General features: G+C 36.4%; 1 protein-coding gene across 1 annotated transcript in view; it reads right to left on the bottom strand.

Annotated features, from left to right (window-relative positions):
- col7a1 (collagen, type VII, alpha 1) overlaps positions 1 to 19191 on the bottom strand; it is an 82313-nt gene that overhangs the window by 21597 nt on the left and 41525 nt on the right. Inside the window, exons 50-82 of the mRNA XM_066664044.1 lie at positions 18778 to 18849; positions 18508 to 18567; positions 18358 to 18393; positions 18186 to 18266; positions 17583 to 17618; positions 17435 to 17479; positions 17237 to 17308; positions 15436 to 15471; positions 15296 to 15331; positions 15154 to 15195; positions 14951 to 15031; positions 14830 to 14865; positions 13900 to 13935; positions 13434 to 13514; positions 12905 to 12940; positions 12643 to 12714; positions 12433 to 12477; positions 6976 to 7011; positions 6854 to 6889; positions 5542 to 5646; positions 5241 to 5306; positions 5036 to 5071; positions 4519 to 4554; positions 4381 to 4428; positions 4187 to 4222; positions 3986 to 4111; positions 2873 to 3082; positions 2732 to 2767; positions 2612 to 2656; positions 2357 to 2470; positions 1989 to 2060; positions 1837 to 1881; positions 928 to 963 (exon numbers count right to left, since the gene is read on the bottom strand). Of these exons, the coding sequence (XP_066520141.1) occupies positions 928 to 963; positions 1837 to 1881; positions 1989 to 2060; positions 2357 to 2470; positions 2612 to 2656; positions 2732 to 2767; positions 2873 to 3082; positions 3986 to 4111; positions 4187 to 4222; positions 4381 to 4428; positions 4519 to 4554; positions 5036 to 5071; positions 5241 to 5306; positions 5542 to 5646; positions 6854 to 6889; positions 6976 to 7011; positions 12433 to 12477; positions 12643 to 12714; positions 12905 to 12940; positions 13434 to 13514; positions 13900 to 13935; positions 14830 to 14865; positions 14951 to 15031; positions 15154 to 15195; positions 15296 to 15331; positions 15436 to 15471; positions 17237 to 17308; positions 17435 to 17479; positions 17583 to 17618; positions 18186 to 18266; positions 18358 to 18393; positions 18508 to 18567; positions 18778 to 18849 (1986 nt within the window). The remainder of the gene's footprint in view (positions 1 to 927; positions 964 to 1836; positions 1882 to 1988; positions 2061 to 2356; positions 2471 to 2611; positions 2657 to 2731; positions 2768 to 2872; positions 3083 to 3985; positions 4112 to 4186; positions 4223 to 4380; positions 4429 to 4518; positions 4555 to 5035; positions 5072 to 5240; positions 5307 to 5541; positions 5647 to 6853; positions 6890 to 6975; positions 7012 to 12432; positions 12478 to 12642; positions 12715 to 12904; positions 12941 to 13433; positions 13515 to 13899; positions 13936 to 14829; positions 14866 to 14950; positions 15032 to 15153; positions 15196 to 15295; positions 15332 to 15435; positions 15472 to 17236; positions 17309 to 17434; positions 17480 to 17582; positions 17619 to 18185; positions 18267 to 18357; positions 18394 to 18507; positions 18568 to 18777; positions 18850 to 19191) is intronic.

The following is a 19191-nucleotide window of genomic DNA, read 5'->3' as shown; positions in this document are numbered from 1 at the left end:
ATCAACGATACGTAGCATTGATAAATACATACAAGAGATATAAGAGGAGGCTGTCACCATTTTTTGTAACCCTCTGGGGTCGAAGAACAGTTTAAACACTCTGTGAATGTGCAGAAACTGCTCTTTTAATTGCATGTTATCGCGACTGTACGTGATACTATACATCCCGTTACGAGCCTATGTATAAGCTTGAGAAACTCCTCCTCTGCCTCTCGCCACGTCTAACTGGTGGATTCGCTTGTTTTTAAGACTCTGATAAAACTATTTCAATCACCAAACAATTCATTCACATGAGGAAAGGGATATTCCCGTAAGAAATATAAAGATTTTCTAAAATCGGATTTAAGTTTTTCAGGGTTAGAGACAGATTATGTCTTCATAAAATGCTCTAGGTCCCATGGCTCTCTCTTAAGGAGAGAGCTGAGATTGTTCTGAACATTTTGATATAAAACATGTGGGCAATATATTATAATACAAGTACTTTAAAGACGAATTTCAGAAAATTGAGAAAATGTCCTTAGAGCCCAAAGGGTCAATCATATGGTTAAAAAAAGCCATTTTATAATTTTGTAACAAACATGAGTAAGAAACTGTTAAATACAGTTTGGTTATTAATATTAATTAACAACATTTAATTAATTTCAAAATTCAAAATCAATTTCTATTTAAAATGTTTGGTAGTAATTCTAGTATATTGGACTTGGGCATCACTAACCAATTGCAACTACATATGTATGTTAAATAACCTAAACAAATACTACACATACAGAATGTAATGTACAACCACATACAGAACATACTCTACAGACAGACAGATGGACAGAGAAATAAGCAGACAGATAGATGGACATCCAGACAACATCCCTCCCCTCCCTCTTCCCGTTAAAAAGCACAGCAGCCAACAGTTGCAGCCACAGAAAAACCTACCGGTCTGCCCAGCACTCCTGGGAACCCAGGCAAGCCCTAAAGAAAGAACAGACAGAGAGATAGAGGAGAGGGTGTAGGAGAGAAAAGGGACAGTGAGGGTTAGAGAAGTTAGAATATATATGTAAAAGGGCACAGATGAATCAGGAATGAGAAGAAAGCAAGAGAAGAAAAAAGTGGGAGTAGACAAATATATGGTTGGGGGGAAGAAGAGACAGGAATGTGAGTTGTTAGAAGCAATGCTGCATAGGTTACTTTCTACAGTTCATCTATGTAGCCTCAGCCAAAGAGAAACAGCTCCAGCGGTATTCTGTAGTTTCACAGACAATCCCCAGGTGGGGGACGGCTGTCATGTTGGGCTATTGTTACTCACAGGTGGGCCTGGTGGACCGGATGACCCCTTCAAACCCTGCTCCATAGGGGAATAAATAAAGGTGTGAGTGGAGCCTTGATGCTCCTTCACCTCCTCAGATCAGTGACCGTCTTACACCTTTCTCAATCCCAGCCTTCCTCAATGTAAAATTATTATGCACCTCAGTATTGCTTCTCTTCTCTGCTCAGGACTTCATGTGTTATTAATTGACCACAGCCCAACAGTTGGCTGAAGAAAATAAATTTTTCCAAAGTACTACATAGAGTATAGAATGTCCACTATCTTTTAAAGATTTTCCCAAGATAGCAAAAAGCTTTCTGGGACTCACCTTTTTCAGGTCACCTTAATATGACGAGAATTACAATGATTTACAGTAATACCCCAACAGCACTCATTTGATTATTATTTAAGGACAACAATGTAAATTCTGTATTGAAATTGGTAACATGCTCATAATCATTATATTTATCTTTGCATGAATAATTAATTAAAAACTGAAAAATATGTAAAAATGTGTTAAATGGCAAACTCTTGCTCACCGGCTTTCCATCTTCTCCAGGTTTTCCAGGTTCTCCTGTCAGCCCCTAAAACCAGTATTACATTGTTTTTAACCCTCAAATATCAAACAATGAAAAATTAATCCAGAAATACATATGAACTCAAAAGAGCTGTAAATAGGGTTCAAACGTACAGGAAGGCCCTCTCTACCCTTTTCTCCTGCTTCTCCTCTATCACCTTTCTCTCCACGAACACCCGCAAAACCCTAAGTGAACATAGAATGATTGACAGGCTTTAAATATACTGATAATAAGACCGTTCTATGCACAAACGCACGCACACACACAAACACACAGAAAAGTGTAACCGTGTACAAATTGTTAGGATGGATACAATTGTCAAACGTGGGGTCAAAATTCAATGTAATTTTTTTTAAGTATGTATAGTGTCTTGACTTTAAAGTGTTCTATTAATATAATACACAAATTCATATATCACATATATTAATATTTTATACATTTGAAACACACACATACACACAGAAAGCAATTAAGCACTTACTTTATCCCCTTTAGGTCCTGGAGGACCCTGTGCACCAGACTCTCCTTTAATACCTTGAGGGCCAGGTAAACCCCGTGGGCCTGGTAAACCAGGGAGTTCAGTCACAGAATCACCCTGTAAAAATTACCATACACACACAGACACAGACACAAAACTCAATAACTACTTCTGAACAAAACCATCCATGCTTGGCCTACTTTTTTTTTTTTTTTACTATTTTTTTGTTACATTTTTAATTAATTTATTTATTTTTACCTTGGGGCCAGGAGGTCCTACAGCACCATTTATCCCAGGTTTACCCTGCAAGTTAAGAGGTCAAATGTCAAGTTGCTCTACAACACATTCATATAAATCTCTTGATTATTGTGTACTCACATGTTCTCCTTTATCTCCTTTCTCGCCTCTCTCCCCCTGAAATGTACAAATGAAATCAAGACTTGGTAGTTGCCCATTTTTCCAAATATTATTCCAATTTGCAGTATGATTAAAAATAATAAAAACTGTCTTTGCCACTACCTTGTCTCCAGGTCTCCCAGCCTCACCCACTTCTCCATTTCGCCCTGGAAATCCTGGCTTTCCAGTTTTTCCAGGCTCTCCAGGCAGTCCAGGAGGACCTTCTGGGCCCCTTTCTCCAATAGCCCTACCTGTTGGGCCAGGAAGGCCTTGAGACCCTTTCTCACCCTGTTCACCTTTTGAGCCACGCTCACCTGGGAATCCACGAGCACCCTTAAACCAAGAGTGAAAATAAATCCACACAGAGGGAAGAGAAAAGAGAGATTAGAAGAGGAAAGTGGTGAAGACAAGGACACAGTCAAGGAACATGATGTCATAAGTATATTTGGGTTATATTGCTTATATATTTACTATCTTTTAAGTAGGTTTATTTATTTATTTATTTTTAGAAATGTAGGGCAACATAACATCACAGCCAAACAGGGGCTGATAGAGGAGCAGAGGGAAGGCAGGACAGAACAGTGGTTGGAGACCACATTAAAAATGACACAATACAAATATAATTGTAGATACATTCATAAGCAGAAGTTTGCCATAGACAAATACCATGTTTTGTCAGTGTATGCATTACTAACAAAGAAGAAATTTGTGACAAATATGACAAATTTAAAAACAAAGATGTCGCTTGTGTGTGGCCTGTGCTAATGTTATGTTAGATCTTTTTTTTTACATTTAACATAAGATAATAAAATAATATCTCATTTAACGTTTTTTCTGAAAAATACTAAATACATAAATTAATAAAATGAACAAAACATGTACTTTAAACTGGGCCATTCATATATTTGCATGTAATTATGAATAAGTACTACAATAATAATAATACTAATAAAACTAGTAATAAGTGAGACACAGTCAAAATTACATGTTATCATTAAAGGAGAAAAAGCCAAATGCAATTAGTCTTTGTGTCTGGAGGCTTAATGCAGGAGCAGCTGATGGCCTGTTGTCAGTTCAGCACCACAGACGGTCAGCACCATGGACAGTGCCCGAGGAGACCTGCTCCTACACCTGCTCATCTCTGCACAGGCCAGCAAAAAAGCCAAGCTTTTAAATTGACCTACAATTAATTTGACACACATAGAAATGCACACTATCATTCACACACATACTTACATCTGCACCAGCAGGGCCTTGGGATCCTGCATCTCCTTTTTCTCCCTTTTGTCCTTTAACAGGCTTTTCTACATCTAGTTTTAGCAAGATATCCTTTTTGTCAAGCACCATCTTTAAATCCCTGACCTAGAGAAAAGATGGCAATTTGAAAACCTGCTCTACAAACATCATTGTCAATTACTTGCATGAACCACTGAATACCTCAATGCCAGATTCTGACAATGCCCTCTTTACATCCTGAAAGAAATGAAGAAAAACAGACATTAAATTAATTAAAATTATTAAATTAAATCTTTTGTAAATATATACAATTTGTGCATATATATATATATATATATATATATATATATATATAGAGAGAGAGAGAGAGAGAGAGAGAGAGAATGAATGCTTACCACTGGAGTTCCTGGTTTTCCAGGCAATCCATCTTCACCTGGATCTCCCTGCCAAAGAAAACCAAACTTTATTAACAAAAACCTTTTCAATATACATTAAAACAATTTGGAAATTAGACATAAATATATAGAACATACTTGTTCTCCTTTAACACCTGCTGGACCTCTCTCCCCCTAAAACAAGAATGTATTTAGCACCATAAACTATTACATATTAATTGTCATATATTTGGGTGTGAAACAGAGCTGTATTCTATAATCTGTACATTTTATTTATTTTATTTTTTTCTAGCTGGATTTCTCTCTAACACTATGTCAGACCTTATTCATGGATTAGGATTGATTAGGGCCTGCTGACTTTCCTGATATATTAATGTTTGCTATTTCCTTACATAATCCTCATAAAAGAGTGATTTAAATATCTGGATTATTTCCTGATGCTATATCAGATTTTGCAGCACATTGTGTGTCTAGAAATTCTATATATAAGTGTAAGAATGTAATGAAGTCATGGTTAGATTGAGTAGAGTCTTGTTGATTGCTGTGAAGTTAAATCTTTCTAAAATTTAACAGCATGCTGCAAGTTGTGGCCCTAGGGTTCTAGTAGTTAAACAGCTGATTCTCATGCAAGTAACACAGCCATATATAAACTTACTCTAGGTCCTGCAGCTCCTGGAACCCCTGAAACACCCTGAAAAAAACAGAATGATAAGAATAAGGCATATATATGTAGATTTCAGGAAGGGAGTAGCTTCAGGAACCCCTATCAGACTTTCCTCACCAATAATCTATGTACAAAGCTTTTTTCTAATGTGTATTTTGTCTTTTTTGTCATCTGTACAGTATTTTTTGTTACTCACCGGAACTCCTGGAGGCCCTTGGGGTCCTGGTATGGGTGCTACTTCAGCCCCTTTAATATACACCACCTGTGGGTGAGAGTGTGTGAGACAGAAAGTGGAAAAGAGAAAGAGAGTGTGTGTGTAAGAGAGAGAGAGAGAGAGAGAGAGAGAGAGGGGAAATCAATGGCATAAATTGATTTCATGTTTAATGGGCAAAAATTTGCACATCAATTAAATTCTTTAGGGATTTCCCACATGATAAACACATTTGAAAAGCTAAAAAAAACAAACAAAAAAAACAATGCCCACTAGACAGACATACCTGTCCTGGGGGACCAATACTTCCTGGGGACCCTGGTGGTCCAGGGGGTCCTGCTGGTCCAGTGGGTCCTGCAGTGCCATGATCCCCCTTCAGACCATCCTGACCCTGGCAACGAGAGAAATCAAGAGAGGGGGGCAGGCATGGAACAAATTAATTTCTTAATTAATGGGCATAAATTTGCACATCAAATACTCTTGTCTGTGAAGTGTTCCTCCCGCAGGCCTCAAACACAGCTACTGTCAACAGCACACAGACACACACACACATAAATATACACATAAGAGGGCCAGTCTTTAAAGGAGAAGAAACTGGTGGTGTGTAGAAATTTTACACTACATAAATGTTGCACTGTAATTGCACTACACTTCAGGGAAATTTTTATTCTTTAGAGAATTGTTAAAGTACAATGATGCTGAGGTAAACACAGACTGGCTGCTATTGCAAGAGAGTAGAACAGAAGAAAAAATGAATTTATGTGAGATAACAGTATGTAGAGGAAATAAAAAAATGACAGAAAATACACATAATGAAATATGAATTCAAATGTGTAAAACAGTAGATTAGGCAAGATAATAGAATACTAAAAACATTTATTTTTGATGAATTGAACAATGGATTATTTACCTACAATTTCAGCATGGATAGGTGTTAAAAAATAAAAAAAGTTAAAAAAATAAAACACTTTCAAATAGGAAAGCAAAACTTATTCATCAACTGAAATTATGTTCAGTTATGTTTGGTTAACATTTTCTGTTCTGGGAAAGAAGGCTCCCAAACAAGTGAAAAGATGTTAGAACCTCTGCCTAGGCCCATTCTTGCAGTGTGCAGATATGTGAAATCTGGTTTGAGGCCATTTCATATGTGTACACTAACATTTAAAATCCATTATCACTTGCCATATTATAATAATTCGTACAAAGTGGATTTCAATGTTTGAACTAGACATCAAATGGTATGTTTAGAAGTTTAAAAAAAACTTTTAACAAGTTAATAAATAAAAATTACATACTGTAAATATGCATTTGTATTAATTAGACAGTCAAATTATCCACTCTGGAAGTTACACAGGACATGCATGTTGCAATAACTGAATACACTCCTCTGAAACTATATTGAATTAATATTAATAAAGACCTTGGTTCTAATCCTTTGAATATATAAAAAACATGCCTTTTCTTTACCCTGGTTTAACTTAATTTTATTTATATATTTATAAATAATTATAGTTACACTGCACGGTTCTGAGCAATAAAAACACATTAAAAAATGTGGGGCAATAAAAATAAAGAGAGGGAAGAAACGTGTTACTAACATTTCGTCCTGGTAGTCCTGGGTCTCCTTTCTCACCCTGTGGAGACAAAGCCAAAAGACTATCAGAATATTAAAAAACATAATGTACAATTTAAAGAATGAGAATTTATAGATTTTTCTGACCTTTCTTCCATCTTCCCCAGGGACACCATCTTCACCCTGATTTTATTTTACAAGGAAAAGAAAAATTATTTAATGCATCACAGAATAACAAATACATATAAATAATATCTCCAGAGTGAACTAGCTAATGTAGCTTGTACCATTGGAAAAAGCCATATAAGATTGTATAAGCTTATGACGTAAATAGAAAAACAACCTTGGACATCTAGTATCTAGTCTATTCAACCAAGTTACAGTTCTAGTATAAACATAGTGTTCACAGGAGAAGGGACATGACTGAGACCTGTGTTGAAAGACTGCCAGAGATTCAGCCTTGCCAGAAACTGCAAGTGGCTACCTAATAAATCCTGGCATGACAGAGAATGCTTTCCAACAAAAAACATCAGCTATAGAAATTACTTGTCTGCAAGTATGGATATGTTTAAAAGATAATTGAATATAGAATTAAAATAAATTGTGATGTCACTCTCATATGGTCCCTCAGGTCTGCAGTGACTCACACATCCGTCTCTCCAGTGTTAATAATGCTTCTACAGGCAGGTGTAGGAAAGATTGTGATTGCATTTTGTGATCGTCCTATTCTCAATGATGTAAATACTTTATTATCGCAGTGAAAAACTGCACCCAAGTAAAAGTACAATTACTTTTAAATAATTATTACTCAAACAGTATTAAAGCTAATCAGGTACATTGATACTTGAGCAAAAATAATAAAGTATGTTATGAAAAAAATAGTAATTTTATATAGTCTTGTTATCATTATTTCTTTTATTCATTCATTCTCTGTATTTGTTTATCCAGTTCAGGGTCACAGTGGGTCCAGAGCCCACCTGGAATCACTGGGCGCAAGGCAGGAACACACCCTGGAAGGCACGCCAGTCCTTCACAGGGCAACACACACATATGGACACTTTTGAGTCGCCAATTCACCTACCAATGTGTGTTTTTTGACCGTGAGAGGAAACCAGAGCACCCGGAGGAAACCCACACAGACACAAGGAGAACACACCAAACTCCTGACAGAGTCATCTGGAGTGGGGCTGAAGCAGTCTTCAATCTCTTATGTGCTGGAGGTTATTAATTAACTCAACATCTACCTTTAACAATATTAGAAGTGGATTAGGAGTCAGTGTTGTTCAGTGCAAAGAGTTGAAGACTGTGACGTCCATTTGTTTATTTTTCCTTTTCCAAGATCATCTACAGCTGCTTGTGTTCTCGGTGAACAACTACCAGGAATTTGCAAATGTTACAATCAAAGTTATAATCAATATTGCCATCTGACAAATGTACTCAAGTAAATGTATGAAAAGTCCCCTTTTAAAATGACTTATGTAGGTTTCATTCCAAAAGTTACTGGAGTATATGTAGCATTTCTGTAATGGGGACATATTATACCTCTTTTTAAACAAGTTAAAATAGGTTTATGGGCGATAAAAAATGTGTTCATGAAGTTCTTTGCACAAAAATCACTTTCACATAAAGAGATCTCACCAGCTCTATTCTTGACAGTTTCAGTCCCTTTCAGAATGAGTCATTTAAGGGCTCTGTCACTTTTATGCAAATAAACTGTTGCTGGACATGCCCCACCCATCACATGTTTATGCAGGTGAGGTGTAGGGCCAGAGTGGTTCTATGCAAATTTCCTTGGTGCGATGTCACAATAAAGAAGCCATCCAAATAGCTTGTAGAAGCCTATGATTCTTGACACCAAAATCTTTCAACTGACTCTAAGAAAAAGGATGGATGTTTTTTTTTCATGCTTGGAGTGTTTATAGGAGCAGCAGAGATCCAAATGGAAATACAAAAGCACAGCACAAAAAAGTGAGCTTTGCATAATATATCCCCTTTAACTTTCAATGGGATTCAATGTAAAAAAAGATTTTATAAAGTAATTTTTGAGCATTTCTATTGGTCCAATCATAATGAAATCATGAAAAGGACACCTGCTTTGTTCAAACAATGTAGTAAAAAACTGACAAAAAATGTTTTTAATTGGAGAATGACAATATCCTACTAAACAGATATACTAAATAGATGCCAGTGCAACATACTGTGCTACTCCAGGCCCCTGGACTTGCTTAATAACCGTGGAACCACTTCTATGTGTCATTACTCTTATACTGTGTTGACCTACAAATCAAAATATATAATCATCACATTCTTATTCTGTCATGATTCATAATTGCATTTGGAGCGTCACAGAAGATGAAGGGTCTTGGTTCTCTCAGTGATTATTCCTCATGCTCTTAGGGATTTTTTCTGTTAATGTTGTCCTCAGCTGACCTAGATTTTTGTGCAAAGCTGCTGTGTGACTTTGTGCCGAGTATGCAAAGCAATATGTAAATAAAACTGACCTGAGCTGAACTGCACAGGTCCTGAAGTACAGCATTACCAATAAGGCACTAACCCCAGTAAATGTCTAAAAGACCCTTAACCTTTTTCTGCAGGCTCCATTATGACCATCACACCAGCAGGGTGGGAATTGACTGGAACAAATATACATTTTTTTTTCCTAGTCTAAATCTGCTGATAGTCACAGGGCATGTTCACACTGCATAGAGTGAAATAAACCAGTTTTATTGTAAATCAAGCCTTGTTTTCACATTATTAAACTGTTACACTCAGACATTAACCATATGCAACTCTGATGAACAAGGCCCACTGAATAATTTAAAGAGCTGTATCAGTAGTTTTGTTAAAACTCAGAAAACAATTCCCGTTATAGCCAATATATCTAGAGATACTATGACATACTTGGAATGTGAAAGAATGCATTTACCCACTGAGGGGCCGAGGCCCAATATGGTCTAATAAAAAGTCCAAGAATCACCATTGATTTTTTATATTTTAAAATCTTGAAAAATATCTCTTAAAATCACTGCATTTTATTTTTAAGCATCCTTCCATCATCAGAGCTAGACATTTAAGAGCTTCATTTCATTTTTTTATTCAAGGTATTAATTTTTCGAGACTTGCTTCAAATGTACAAATCTGGACAAATACTTTCCTGCTTAGCCAGTCTTCCCATTTGCATTTGTATTAAATCACTGTTATTAATGAATCTGCTGTTTGCTCATCCACCAAGAGCCAATAGCTTTATATTTAAACAAAAACATAAGCTCTTACCAGTATTAGTTTCAGTAATGTCATCAATAAATCATTTCAAAATGGAGGACAGGCATGGAGCAAAGGCTCGTTGTGCACATTGTAATCTCGCTTTCAGGTTAGCGGAGTATTTCTACATGACTGACTGGAGCTCAGTGCACATTTCTGCTGCAAACGCTTTATTAAGCTGAATTATCTCCCACTGATAAGTCATTATGGTGCAAAGTGCTGATTTATGATCATCACTTTGGGCTGATTTATAATCAGCAGGATGGTTGAAATGTCTTATTATGTAATGCTTAATTGTCTGGTTAAGTGAGGCAGCCTGGGGTGTGCTCGCTCAGCTGGAATGAGAGCAGCCTGATGACATTTCCATGGTGAATCTAGACATATTTTATACAGGGCTCCACTTCAGAGAGGAATATATCTTACCTGCAGGGCAAACTTGCAAATGTAGCCTCTGCTTTTTGAGAAAGCCATATACGATTTCATGTGCTCATGATTTGAGCTAGACACCAACAGTGGTAATATAATATATGTGCTACTTAACCATGTTACAGTCTTAGTATGGTGTTTTCAGCCTACAGTATAAAAGTTACTTCCACAGATTTCTCAAGTCATATCTCTGTACCCCCAAGATTATCTGGATTGTATGCTATTAGGTGCACAAATCTATCATAAGAAAATCTGAAGTTATGTACATTTTAGCTTTGTTAAAAGATATCAAGGGAACCTTTGTTTGAATAATTTTTAAAACGTTACATACATATATTTATTTGTAAAGTTGGATGACTATCCAAGTGAACTAAATTTAATACACAGGAAGCAAACAGAAATATGTCATTGTGCTGAAAACATGTATAACATGTTTAAATCACATTAAACAACATGTATAAAATAAGCATGAACATATAATATGTAATGTGCCATAATTTTGCTACAGGCAACATTGTGTTAAATTCAAAATAAGAAAATGTTATACAATCTATGTCCATTATGTTGAGTTAGTGGGGGATATTAACTGATATTAGGTAAATATTGCAGGTTTAAATTATCCTGCACAATTATTGGCTCATCTGTAAAAATGTCACAGAAAAAACAAAAAAGTCATTAAAATATGTTTTCACCTTCATCTTGCAGTAAAAATGATAAACCTTTAACCTGAAGTGTAAAGGACATTTTTGGAAATATATTCAAATAAGTGCTTCTGTAAAGAAAAGTTGTAACATAAGCAACATAGATAATGAATTATATAAATACTATAACTTATCACCTGAAAACCATAAAGCAGCAGTATTTTATAGGATCCTCAATGGGACATTCAGTAACCGTTGTAAAAGTCTTAAGTATGTGTGGCAGAGAGGAAGAACACTGGAATGTTATTATATAAAATGTAGGTTGATACATAAGGGAGGCAAAGGGGAAATTTACTCAGTACAAGATGCTAAATAGGTATTATCTTACTCCCCTAAAGCTGTGCAGAATGGGTCTGAGTAAGTGTGATAAATGTTGGAAAGGCTGTACACAGAAGGGTACATATGTTCATGCAATTAGGAGTTGCCCTCTTGTGAAAATGTTTTGGACAGATATTCTAGAAATTTGAGGTAAATGGGCTGGCTGTGATGTCCCTCTATCGCCTAGACTCTGTCTGCTGGGGGATAGGACTGAATTACCAAATGTCTCAGGTAACAATTTTTCTCTTATCATGGCAGGCATTGTCACAGGTGCAAGAGTAATTTTAAAATATCGGAAGAGTATAAAAGGGCCTATATCAAAAGAAGGGATGACATTAATGACCGAAATAACAGCATATGAGTGCATGCTAGCAAGAATTATAGGCAGGAGGAAAAATATTTCATTTTTTTTACTACAGATGGTACACAATCCATTAGCTAATGTTGGAATTATGTAGGGTTAGTGAATTATGATCTTTGTAACTCTCACTGACACAATGCCATGTTTTTTGTTAAACATGACCTCAGAAGAATGCTTTGTACTAACTGTTATGATTGTACATTTACGATATTTGTCTTGTAATTGAAAAGCTGTTTTTTTCTGTTATTTTTCATCTTTTTGTCAGCCTGGAACTTTAAAAGCAACAAATATTTGAATTACAGAAACAGAAATGTAACCTTTGTAAATTACATTTACAGAAATTTAAATTTTGACAATTTTTTCTTATTTATATATCATTTATAAATTGAGTCATTAGAAAGTGACCTCCAAGTCACAACTAGGCAAAGAGCAGCTTTCTCTGGTGACAGGATTAACAGCCTTCACTGCGTAATAGCATCTCATTTTGAAAGCTTGCAACTTTGCTAAAGTAGCATACGTAAGATAGTTGACACTTACGACTTTTCCTGGAACTCCAGGTTTTCCATCCTCTCCTGGTTTACCCTGATAAAGCAATAAGAAAGTTTTTTTTTTTTTTTTTTACGCCATTTCACTGTACACATGCTCGACTGTGCTGTAATTACATGTATGTATATTTGTATGTGCATTTGTATGGGTGTTTGGCTGAAGAATGCTAGTCACTGTGTGAATAAGGTTCTGATGACTTACAGGGGTGCCAGCAGGTCCGGAAGGCCCTACAGCTCCTGGGGGCCCCTGAGGTCCTCTGAGTCCCGTCAGGCCCTAAGAAAACAGCAAAAGCATATTGCTATTTATGTCACAAATCATTATTTAATAGGCCACTCTAGATCTTACTCTCATGCTGAATTGAATAAAAGAGCAGGAAGATGTAATCTCCCTCTAGTGAATGAAGACAAAAACCATGCTACTAAAAAAATCCTACGACAGATGGAGAGCAATGACATCTACTCACATCTCTGCCAGGTTCTCCGGGTTTACCAGGGTCACCCTGAAAGGAAATTAGCCATGGTCACTTCAGTTGAGGAAATCTCTTAAAGTCACACTACAGTCACAATCAGAGCTACATGGACATTGACTATAAAAGAGATCTGATAATGAACTTTTTCTTGACCAATTCAAATGACCAAAATACTTCACCTCTTTTGTGCTGAAAGCCCAAAACATTTAATCTTAGCCACGGAGTAAACCAGCTAACACCCCAAAACATATCGTGCTTTAATTATTTAATCATTTTAACATTCGTTATCACACATTCAGAGAGAAAAAACCTGTTACACCCTTTTAAGTACATTAATATGTATAATTTCAGTGTGTATTATCATAGTATCTGAAGAAAAAAAGAGCTTTATATAGACAACATTTTAAACATCACTACTCAGAATGTAGATCATTTACCAAAAATTGAAAGTCACAGCAGCACATTTATAAGCAAAATATCTTATACATTTGCAGTGAAATTTATTTTGAGAATGTGTTCTGACTCTTAAACCAGGAGGTCCAGGTGGTCCTGATTTTCCGTCCTGACCAGGGCGTCCATCCAGCCCAGCAGCTCCTCTCTCTCCCTGAGAGTGTACACACACACACACACACACACAGTCAATAACCACAGATGCTATGGGTGATTAGAATGAACAGCTCTGTCAGTGTCCCCGAGATAACAGCACTCATGAATAATATATTAAATAATAAATTATATTTGCCATAAGAATGACTTGATACTAAATAAAGCAGTTAAATGGAAACCTCTGTTAAAATCAGGGCTGTTATAACACAATCTGTGCAGCTGTAAAACACTTTTTCTTGTTTGTTTTAAATAAATGATTAAGGTAAGATGAAATGTTTAGAAATGATGAATCTATCGCTGAACAATTACACAGTGACCTTGGACTGAGTCACACTTGTGTCTACAACTATACAATTGCACAATGAATTTCTGTGAGCTCGCACCTTCTCTCCAGCACTGCCTCTCTCCCCTGGATCACCCTGTAGAGAAGCAAGAGATAAGCATGACCTGAACATAATGATAAAGTTAAAAGATATCCCCTTTAAGCTGATTATTTACTTCCTGCAAGATAAGAAGACATGATTAATCAACTGGGTGAGAATTTACTCGTTGATATCTGACATAAATGTGTATTATCACAGTATTGTTGAAATCCACTTAGCATACATTACATCGCCAAATGATTGTAGAACCTAACCTGCCCATTATTTTCTCTAAAATGCAGGGAATACCTATTATATATAAGAGATACCAATTTAAACACACAGCTACAATAACTGACTCTACTCTTCTAGAAAGTAGATACTGGAATGCTGCTGAGATTTGTTTGGAACTGCATTCAGCCACATAAACATTAGTGTGGTCAGGTACTAACACTGGATTCCATTGGACATGGTGACCTAAGGCTTATGCACAGCTTCTATTTATGTTCCATTACAAAATTTCAGTCTTCAATGTACAAACTGAATGAGCAAATTTTAATATCTTGCCACAAACTGCAATATTAAAAATTTGAATTCACCAATTATTATATTTCAGCATAACACATTGTACATATACTGCTGAATGCTATATTAAACTGAAAATGGAAGCAGTAAAATATTGGCTAAAATGCTTTATTTTATTTATTATTCATATGTGCATTACACTAAGAAACTCCACAAGCAAATTCTACATCCCAAGCAGCCTATCAAGGTATTTGCATAAACTTCACATCATCTTCTTCTTAACTTGATTAATGTCAGGATTAAACATTCCTGTGACTGCTTGGAGTTCCTCATTAAGAAACTATTTGTCTGTGTGTTCACAAGTCCATATAACAGAGGGAGAACAGATTTGGCAAATGACAGACCAGATTCAGACATTTTTCTTACTCTAATTCCTGGTGGTCCACGCTGACCCTCGGGTCCCTGAATAAAGAAAAAAAAAAAAAAGATAAAAAAAACAAGAACAATCTGAAATCTAGCTGTAGCACAAATGCACAACAGTCCTTACCCTGACTCCAGGCAGGCCTGCAGATCCTGCATCACCTTGTTGACCTTTACCACCATGTTCCCCAGGGTCACCTGCCTCTCCCTAATAGTAAAAACAATAGATGAAACATTGGCAATAGTAAATGTTTAAGAACAGAACTAAATATATGATTTATAGTGTGAGTGTGTGTGTGTATGCACAAAAACATGGATTTTGTACTGTGCCTTATCTCCTTTGTCTCCTTTCAATAGGTTCTGCCCATCTGCCTAAAATACAAAGGTAAATATCAACAGAAAGGGATAAGGGTATCATAAAGAGGAAAACAAAGAGGGTAAGATAACAGTGTTATAGAAAATATGGACTTACCACATCTCCAGGGGGTCCAGGGGGACCTTGAATACCCTAAAGTAAAACATAACAGAGCATATAATTTGCCAGTTTATGTGAAGGTGTGTAAGTGAGTGGGGCGTGAATAAGGTGCAGAGCATGCATGTTTGATTTCACACCTGATCTCCCTTTGGTCCTCTTGGTCCTGGAGTACCCTGTGCAGAACAAAGCACTGTTCATAAATAACAAACACATGTGACTCTAAACACTGTAGCAATGATTCATGTTTAATATGATTTATGCTGTTCCGCAGATTATGTCAGGCACATTACCAGCAGTTTAAATTTATGACTTTTAGAGATCCTACATTTCACATCACAGTTGCGAAAGCCAGTACGCCATGTGTTTGCCAAAAAGATTTTGGTGTAGGTGCCTAGTGTCAGGACTGACGGAGGCAAACGCACATGCTATAACAGTGATTTTTTTATTGAAACAAAAGATAACAAAACAGAGAGATTCAAACATAAGACCTGAACAAATAGACTTGGACAGACACGGAACTGGACATAGAAACCTAGACAGAGGGAGCTAAAGAGACTACCCTGGACAAAGAGAGCTAAATAAAGACTTAGACAGGGAGAGCTAAACAGAGACCTAGACTAGAGAGACAGATACTGACCTAGACTGGAAGACAGATACAGACAGACCAGGATAGGGAATTACTAACTGACTAGAGACAGAGGGAAAATACTGACAGACCAGAGACAGGGAAAAGCTAACACACTATAGACAAGAAAGATACAATCAGACAAACCAAATGAGAACATGAAGAACATGGAAGAAACAGACAGACCAGACTGACATGCAAAGGAAGCGAAAGAGAAACAAATTGAGGAACAGGAGAAACAGACAAGTGACAGACAAGCGAGAGTGGAATGTCCAACCAACAACCAACCAAAAAAACTTAAATACACACAAGGACATCTGAGACAGATAACAAGGGGGCAGGATTACAAAGGAGACACAGACGGAGACACGGACGAGGAACTTAGGCGGGACTAGGGCGGAGACATGAACCATAATGAACAGAACCATGTGCAAGAGCACATTGTGGGGAAAACAGACATGCTTTCAAACAAAAAACATGACAGGACCAGGACGTGACACCTAGTGTGGGCAGGGTTTTTTATTATTATTTTTATTTATATTGACATTGAATAAATGGATATGAATTGTAATTAATTTTTGGTTATTTGGTTCTGTTGACTTGATAAACTGTACCAACCAATTACATACTATGTAATATAGTAAATTATTGATTCTGATAAATAGCAGTCCATTAGCGTAGTCCAATGTGATTAACTGTATTTGTCTCATTGGAGAACACCAGAAGATATTTTTGTCTCATTTGGGATTTTTTTTTACATTTAATTGTTCACCGGATAATCAAAATGAAAGCATTATTGCCTCCTGCTCTCAGTGTTTTACATACAGCTCATGCATTCTTGTTTCAGTGGAGGCTCTAATAATGAGACTATAGCACCAGATTTGCTGCTGCTTTTGCTTGCCATTGCTGTTATCCATGATTCTTCCATATGCACTGTCTAGCATGGTCAGCCAAATTACTGATATTACTGACATCAAATGTGTGATTACTAAATGATGCTTTACAGAGACTGTAAATAATGTTAATTTAATACGAGAGGCATTAGTACACATTTTTAAGCTGTATTTGAACAAGGGTACTACAGTCACAGGCAAATAAAGGACATACACAGTGCTGCATTCTAAAGATGGTGGTCAAACTAGGAAAATGCACTACCTATAACCTTCAACACCACTAGTACAGTGTCATTTGAGGCCAAAAGAACAGAAGCCAGAAAACTCATTCATTGTTGTAACAAAGCACTCGTGAAACACTCTGGATAATGATTCTGCTGTTGCATGTTTTGGAGGCTTTTATGCAAATGTTTCACTTACATTTCGGCCATGCTCTCCAGGATCACCCATGTCTCCCTTTGCCCCTGGTTGACCTGACTGTCCTGGAATGCCCTAAAATGATATATCAAATATTAGGATGTGTCTAGCATGAGGCTCTCAGTTACAGACATATAGTATCAAGCTGCCAGACTTTAATGAGAAGAGACTTATTTATGATGATGCTTTCTAGTTACTCACTCTCAGTCCTCTATCTCCAGGTTTACCAGGCAATCCAGGCTCCCCCTGTGATGTGAATAAGACAACAATAATATATTAATACCATGCACATACCATCATAAAAACGCACACACATATTCAAGACTAGAAGTAAAAATTCGGAACTCACTGCAAGGCCATCTTCTCCTTTATCACCTTTCAGCCCCTAAAGAAAATCAAGTTATTTGCAAATCACATTAATTATATTGTACAGCACAAATATTACATACATTTAATGATGTGACTCCAAAAAAGAATATGAAAAAAGTACAGTGGAGTATTTAAAGGTGCATGCAAAGAGGCACATGAATTACCTTCATGCCTTTATGGAAGAGAATTAATGCAGGAAAACAACAGAGAAAAATATTATAATATTTGGCACACTTGAAGTGTTAGTTACTATGATACATAAGTCTCAAATTGCCAACCCATCATAAAGTCTTTCAAGCTTTATGATTGCTTGCAGTCAGTTATTTTTACAGCACACAATTTATAGCACTACCAGTCACAAAATACTGAACACTTGATGAAAGATCTTAAACAAAATAAAATAAAATGTTTAGTACTTAAGGGATTGTATCATTTCCTATTATATATATATCCCATATATCTTATCCTTATTTACATCACCTTCCCACGTAACAAAAAACAAATGCACTTGATACCTTATACAGTTAGTAAAGTGAAAAAAGTATCATTGTTAGAATACTCATAATAAAGTAGCTGGTCTCACATCTTTTCCTCGGACTCCAATCGGCCCCTGAGGACCAGGGTTTCCCAGTTCTCCTCTCTCCCCGACTTCACCTTGGCTTCCCTGGGATTTTACATCATAGAAAAGCAGCTTGTTCAATACAAGTCTAATCTACATAGCTGTCAATAAAAATGTCCTTCAAAAGTGTCTGTACCTTTGGTCCTGGTCTCCCAGCTAGGCCAGCAACACCCTGTTAGCAAATTAAATGAACAATCAAATTAGAATGTACTTAATATTAAAAAATAAACATTGAGCCTCTTTAAACAGTAACAATGATTTTTCTGGATATCTGAAAGTAACTAACCCGATCACCCTGATCTCCTTTAGGTCCAGGCTGTCCAGGTAATCCTATGCCAGGCAGGCCCTAAAAGAACATACAAAGGTGTCAAGGTATCATACATATTTCAGTAAAACATAAATAAACTTTTTCCTTGGTTTAATCAACTTATATAGTCTCATTCAACCTTAACCATTTACAGCTAAATTCTGGTCTACTGATTTATCATACATTGACATACTGATACACAGATTCTCAGTTTTTGAACCAACAGAAAATCAACTCTTCATAACTCACCTTATCCCCTTTCTGTCCTGGCTGTCCTTTTTCACCTGCAGGGCCCTCAGAACCAGGATCACCTTTCTGACCCTAAAAGAATAAAAGAAGAATACAGTCAGAAATGGGTAGGATGGGATAAAAATTAGAATGTGTTGGATGAGTTTGAAATTCCATAATCTATTTTCTGCGAGCAAACCAGGGAAAGAATACATCCTTATAACTTAAATATAAATGGATAAAGCTAATCTGCTGTTATATATTACACAGAAATGCATTCATTTTCATGACATCTGTTCTTAAAGTCGTCCATGCAGAATGTACTGATGTTACTGCTTCAACAATAAGCACTAAAAGTAATCATACATTAAATTGAAATATAAACAGACGTCCTGAGCTATCAAAGAATGTGTATGAGAATATTTTTATGACAAC

Source organism: Hoplias malabaricus, chromosome 3 (genome assembly GCF_029633855.1).
Source record: "Hoplias malabaricus isolate fHopMal1 chromosome 3, fHopMal1.hap1, whole genome shotgun sequence".
Lineage (NCBI taxonomy): Eukaryota > Metazoa > Chordata > Actinopteri > Characiformes > Erythrinidae > Hoplias > Hoplias malabaricus.
Note: the sequence above shows the minus strand (reverse complement) of the source record. Positions and strands in the feature narration are given on the sequence as shown.